Source organism: Rosa chinensis, chromosome 4 (assembly GCF_002994745.2).
Source record: "Rosa chinensis cultivar Old Blush chromosome 4, RchiOBHm-V2, whole genome shotgun sequence".
In the NCBI taxonomy this organism is placed as follows: domain Eukaryota; kingdom Viridiplantae; phylum Streptophyta; class Magnoliopsida; order Rosales; family Rosaceae; genus Rosa; species Rosa chinensis.
This window is the reverse complement of record NC_037091.1, coordinates 42,436,421-42,443,246: the sequence shown is the minus strand read 5'-3', so window position 1 is coordinate 42,443,246 and position 6,826 is coordinate 42,436,421. Positions and strand designations below refer to the sequence as shown.

The 6,826-nt window shown below is 37.9% G+C and overlaps 1 protein-coding gene across 1 annotated transcript; it reads left to right on the top strand.

The window, feature by feature from the left end:
• The first annotated feature begins 441 nt into the window (after positions 1–441).
• Positions 442–5,274, top strand: LOC112197999 (mitogen-activated protein kinase kinase kinase NPK1). Its single transcript, XM_024338980.2, has 17 exons — positions 442–874; positions 998–1,039; positions 1,362–1,427; positions 1,511–1,621; positions 1,703–1,783; positions 1,882–1,959; positions 2,047–2,129; positions 2,572–2,653; positions 2,757–2,857; positions 3,001–3,040; positions 3,254–3,313; positions 3,397–3,443; positions 3,528–3,756; positions 3,868–4,104; positions 4,232–4,566; positions 4,654–4,721; positions 4,857–5,274. The coding sequence occupies exons 1-17, from the start codon at positions 611–613 to the stop codon at positions 4,961–4,963; spliced, it is 2,031 nt and encodes a 676-aa protein (XP_024194748.1). The 5' UTR covers positions 442–610; the 3' UTR covers positions 4,964–5,274.
• The last annotated feature ends 1,552 nt before the right edge of the window (positions 5,275–6,826 follow it).

The window sequence follows — 6,826 nt, the reverse complement described above, 5'->3', positions numbered from 1 at the left end:
TAAATTGATTTTGAGATCATTTAAATAAAAGTAAAGAATTTGTCAATAGTAATAGAGAATATATGAAGAAAATAAGTTCAAGAGGACGAAAAAAAATGCTAATTGTAGAAATATAGCACTGGAATTACTCTGCCAGTTATTAATATATTTTGTTTAGAATTGATAAATTGAAAAATATAACAAAAATTCTCGGTTAGTTTCCTCTAATATCTTCATCATATGATCACTACCATTGAGTATTCACAATTAGAAAATAAAAAATACCCATGTTGGATGTTACCATTAGCGAATACTATTTTTAAACTGCATAACTCACTCAAATTAAACCTCATGTAACTTTTCTTGCTTGTCAGTTCTCATGCGCTTGGACTAAAACGGTATCATATTCAAATCCAAGAAAACGACACGGCGTATAACAAAATCATCATTTTATTGGGTTTATTTTAATTTTTTTTGAACACAGATCTCCCAAATCCCTTTTCCCTCCTTTCAAAATCTCCACTATCATTTCCACTCTAAAAACCAAAACCAATGGATCTTTCCCAACCCTAACGCTACTGTGACCCTACGCCTCCACCGCCGCGCCGGAAACTAACCACCACCAACACCGATGCAAGGCCTCGTCGGCTTGGTCCGCGAGTCCCTTGACTTCCGGACCAGCGGACTTGTCGACAAGATCGGCTCCAGCATTAGAAAATCGCGAATCGGGCTTTTCGCTAGGCCTCCGGCGCCGCGTGAGCTTCCTCCGGTGGTCCCCGATGACGATGCGCCGCCGATTCGGTGGCGCAAGGGCGAGTTGATTGGGTCTGGTGCCTTCGGGCGGGTCTATATGGGGATGAATCTCGATTCCGGAGAGCTTATTGCCGTGAAACAGGTCTGGGTGTTACTAACTGTTTGGTTCAATTGATTGAGCAAAAGAAAGAAAAGAAATGGATTTTGTTTCTCTTTGAATTTGGTGATTTGATAGTTTGGGACTGTGTTCTTGTGATTGTTACAGGTTTCGATTGCTGCAAGTAGTGCTTCAAAGGAGAAGACACAGGCATGTTTCTGATTCTGCAAAATTAGTTTCCTTTTGTGGAGTTTTTAGTTTTTAGATTATAGTACTTGATCTGTTATGATATTTATTCAATGCAATTAGCATTTTTGATGATAAGTGTTATGTATTCTTAGTTTAGCTGCAATTAATACTCTCGTTTTCTTTTCTGTGAAAGAAAATTTTGTTACTTTAACAAGAACTTTATGGATGCTACGGAAATGTGGATATATTGAAGAATATGTATTTAGTTGAGAAATTAATGCAACAAATTTTCAGTTTGAAACTAAGTGACTGCAGTTTTGTTTTCGTGATGTAATGGATTCAGGCTCATATTCGAGAGTTGGAGGAGGAAGTGAGGCTTCTTAAGAATCTTTCACACCCAAACATTGTTGTGAGTATGATCTACTTCTTTCATTGGTGAATGGTGATGGTGGTTTATTATTACTATCTTACAGTTTTGGTACTGTTTGTTAGAGGTACTTGGGGACTGCTAGAGAAGCCGATTCGTTGAATATTCTGTTGGAGTTTGTGCCAGGTGGATCCATATCCTCCCTCTTGGGGAAATTTGGGTCCTTTCCCGAGTCTGTAAGTGATTGCTAATTGTTCAATGATCGACCTCTGGTGTTTGGGATTTAATTTGAATCTTGAAAGTGTTCTCCTTGACAGGTTATAAGAATGTACACGAAGCAACTGTTATTGGGCCTTGAATACCTACACAAGAATGGAATTATGCATAGGGACATCAAGGTACATCCCCATTCTTACCATTCTGACAGGAAGCAACTGTTATTGTGTTTAATGCATAAAACTGGTCTCTTATTTAATGATGGTCATGTTTCATATAGGGTGCAAACATCCTTGTTGATAATAAGGGGTGCATTAAACTTGCAGACTTTGGTGCATCGAAGAAAGTTGTTGAACTGGTAAGGACCTTCTTTATTTCCTTTTGTTGACGAGAAACTTTAATATTTTTTTCATCTCATAAGTACTGATTTTATCTGTTGATACAGGCCACTATAAATGGTGCCAAGTCAATGAAGGGAACTCCGTATTGGATGGCTCCGGAAGTTATTCTCCAGACTGGCCATAGTTTGTAAGAACAATTACTGATCTTCATACTGAGAATGCTAATATCAATCGGTTGTCTTTTTCAAATTTAAGAGGGATGACTACTTTTGATGTTTTGCATTGGTATGAAAAAGTTGTTTGTCAACCCTTTTGTCGTTTTCTAGATACCCATGCTTTGAGTCAAAGGTTTCTAAAACAACTTTCCTGGTGGTGTCCTAGTTTGAGTTGTGCATATGCATGAACCAAGGTTCACTGATATTATAATGTTTCATTCAATCATATTGAGACCTATCACTTGAGAACCCTACAATCTTTAGCACATTTCTCATCCTTATTTCCAGTTACAAGCATATCTCATGCATTGAATGACATGACTCATTTTTCTTAATCAAGGGAAAAGAAGTTTAGATTCATCCACACTTTATTTCTTATATTTGGGCCTCACTAGTTTTGATTATGCTTGTTAGCTCTGCTGACATATGGAGTGTTGGATGTACTGTGATTGAGATGGCTACCGGAAAGCCTCCATGGAGCCAACAGTATCAGGAGGTACATGTTTGGCTGCCTTTTCCACTATTTAATTATGGTGTCTAGATCACTAGAATTTTTTTTCCTATATGTTGCAGACTAAAATGAGGGTCTTCCTTTTCAGGTTGCTGCTCTCTTCCATATTGGAACAACAAAATCTCATCCACCCATTCCTGAGCATCTCTCTGCTGAGGCAAAGGATTTTCTATTAAAATGTCTAGAGAAGTACAATCACAATTCCTATTTCCGCTTTTCATTCATTTGAATGCCAACAACACTTTCTGATCTCTAGATAGCATATGCAGATATAAAATTTTCAAAAAAATCCAATCTGTTTCTAAACTCTTACACTCCATAATGTGGTGCAGGGAACCTGACTTCAGGTCTGCTGCATCAGAACTGCTGCAGGTAATTTGAAAGGCAGATCTTGTTTCTTACATATTGTTTATACAGGAACGAGGCATACATTCATGCAACTGTGTTATGATATAGTTTTTAAATCTATATACTATTAGACTTCTTAGTTTATTTTAAGAGAAGAGAAAGGAAAAACAATCTAGTAAACAGTGTTAAAGTTTTCTTCTTCTTTTTCCTCACGAGGGAATTTTTGATCTTGTGCAGCACCCATTTGTCACTGGGGATTATCAGGAACCTCGCTCAGCATTACGCACTTCAGTTATGGTCTGTATAATTTGCTTACTGTTATTAGCTCAACTACTTTAACTTTTTGCTCTATTATAATTCTTAAGTGTGGCTTTTGTCAGGAAGCTGGAAACCATATGGCAACACCTGGGACCAATCTTAAGAACTCGTAAGTATAAACATCTTTGGTTGTGGAATTTCATTTGTTACCAGGTGATAATCTTGACACCTGAAACTCTTATCAATGCTTCAGCATGAACGTTTCGATCAGAAGATCAACCTGCGCAGGCTTGAAGGATATTTGCGACATGGGTAGTGTAAGGTGCTCAACTGTATACCCCAACAATATTTCAGGAGGGAGCTCCTGCTGGGGAGCAAATAATACTGATGATGACATGTGTCAGCTTGATGATTCTGATGATATAATGCTTGGTTCATTTGTAAAATTTAATTCTGTGATGGCATCAGGTGGATTAAACAAGGTAACAAGAGGTTTTTTTTTTGTCCTTCTAGATTCATCCTGCCATTTGTAATTAACTTCAACTATGCCGATTGATTTGCCTTCTATTTTTTTGTTATATTTTTTGAACTAGAGTTTCAATCCCATGTGTGAACCAACTGATGACTGGCAATGTAAGTTTGATGAAAGTCTGGAGTTGAGAAAAAGTGGAATGAACTTGCCCCCATGTCAAACAATACATGAGGCTTCAAGCAGCGCTGGAGCGTCTCATAAGGTGGAGAATGAATTCACATTTCCTTGTGGTCCATCAGTGGCTGAGGATGATGAGGAAGTCACAGAAACGAAAATAAGAGCCTTCCTAGATGAAAAGGTACTACTTGTGTCCACCGAGATGTTTTGTTTATAATGGTGAAATGATTTCAACAAATCCATGTTTTTGGATAGCTTGTATTAATTGGAGTCTGATTCATTAAACTTGCTCCTTGAAACTATATCAGGCATTAGATCTGAAGAAGCTGCAGACACCGTTATTTGAAGAATTCTTTAGTACTTTGAATGCAGCTGGTCCCCCAGGTGTAATTGGAAATGCAAATTGTGATCATGTTTCAAATAATCTGCATTTACCTCCTAAAAGCAAGTCACCCAGTCGGGCACCTAGTAGAAGATTCTCTGCAATAGTTGGAACTGTCAATGGTTCACGCTTCGGGAAACACACCCTAAATGTATCAAATGCAAGTGGTGTGCATAGTCATATCTTACAGGAAATTCAGCCGCCTCAGCTTAGTGAACGGAAAGGGCCTCTTGATGCTCAGAAAGATTCACTTGGTGCAAGGTTTGTCTGTGGAGATTAGTGCCTTGTTTTTACTTATGTTCTGTGCCTTCATGCTATAAATCTTGATTCTGATGGTTTAAATTTCAGTGCAAGTTTTTCCGAGTTGCAAAGGAGGTGGAAAGAGGAGCTTGACGAAGAATTAGAGAGGAAGCGAGGCAAGTCTTATGATATATTTTTCTGGCATAACCAACTTCTGTTTTGTATTTCTTGTCATTACAACTGTTCTCGTCTTATAAATAATAAATCTATTCTTGTCTTGATAACATATGGGGAAAAACTACATGATACAGAGATGAAACGCAAGGCTGGTTTAGGGATGAATACATCACCGTCGCCAAACAACCGGATTATTAGTCGACAAAGAGAGCAGCAATGGGGTGTTTTCTCCACAAAATGAAGTGTATGTATGTACCTCACTTGTATCTATTTTACCATTATAGAAATAAGTTACTTTCCCACTGGGAGTGTTCAATATGATGCACTTGGCTGTGAGGATGTTGTCCAGTATCTTCATTGCCTATATCTGTGCAACGTCCTGCCTCCTGTATTATCACCGCAGCTCAGCAAGTGTCACATAACAAGTGATTGTATAATTTTGTTTATTTTTTTTTCTATATTTAAGATTATGTACTTTATTGCGGGATATGAGACATGAACTTCTTGAGTTTTCGTGGTAATTATATATAAATCTCAAATTTTTAACATACAGTAGTGCTTCAGATAACAGTTTTAGCAAACAATCTTATATCTGAAAGGAGTGAACTCATTTCAAGTATTGATGAATATTTGGGTGCATGAACAATTTAGAAGACCTCCCAGCCTTTGTGGTTAATATTCTCCTTGATGACATTGCTGGTGTCGTTCAATGTGCTAGTTTCTTCTTTGTCTCTTTGCTTGGGCCTCTGGCCCCCATTGTACCAAAAAAATAATAATAATTTAGAAGACCTCTTTTTCTGACCAACTTAGTGCTCATGGTCTGAGCCCAAGTGCCCAACAGAGAAGAAGCACTGCTGAATGAGGCCCGGTGGTCACGATATTACATGCACGGTCATGATGAATAAAAACCAGCACGAGTCCTTGGTGAGTCGTGTCAAGCACAAGACCTCAAGACCTCGGTTGAGAGTCTGAGTTAAGGACATTCCGTATGCATGTATAAGGATTTAGATCGACTCCACTAATTGCTAATTGGTTTTGTTCGTGATGAAACTCAGATTACTTTATAACCTTTAATATTGTAAATGCGGTATTTGATGTGCATTCGGAAAGAAGATATCAGTCTATAGCTCACTCCATGTCAGAGCTCCTTATGTTTGTTTGAAAAAGACCAAATGTTTTCTTGCTTGGCAAAAGGCCAAATGTTTTTTCATGCTTTGGAAACAATAAAAAAGCACGGTCTAATTACAAACAAGAACCGCCGATATTCTTTTTAGATGTTTTCGGCACAAGACTCGAAGGTTTTCTTCTATCAAATGATCATTCTTTATGAACACTCAGTTACTTTGTGAGAAAGAAACATGGCGTCGGCGAGGAACTACTAATGTGGGTAATGGAGAAACATGAATGCCGCTGAATTGTACCCTATTGTTTCCCAACTGTCCACCAAGGCACCGAACAGATCATAAAAAATCTTCAATACTTCCTTTTGGTCCCTGCACCGCTGCACGTCATAAAAATCTATGCAAATTTACCGACCTGGTAGGTGAGTCAAAAACCGAAAGCTTAAAGTTGGCATTTTTCTCTTACCTTTTGAATATTGCAGGGCAGAAAGTTGAGTTCCTGGTGGATGGAAAGAAGAATCTTGGTGGAATTATGCATTAGATTTCTTGATTAAGGGGCTGCGTTTTTGGTACATGAAAAGATGTTTGTCTCCGATGAGGTGGCTTTAATCGTTTTTATTCTCTTTTTCCTGTATTGATGTGATGATAACGTCTTGACCCGAAATTACCAAGACAAATTATGGAGGATGCATCATGTGAAAATAAACCAAAATCTTTCAGTGATTTCACTACTTTCTCAGAGACAAAAAGAGAGAAACTTTTGCTCTCTTTGGAGAAAATTTTTGTTAATAATTGCTTCTTTTTTACTGTCAAGAACTCATTGGAACATGAACTTGTCATCTTTGCAAGTGCTACCCCCAAATTACAGAATGAATGGAGTACAGTCTGGTTTGAGTTTATCTCCTTCAAAGCAAACTGGACCATTTGGTTTTTTTTTTTTTCTGTTCTTTTCTTTCACTTTAAGCTACAAATGGCCCTTTCAA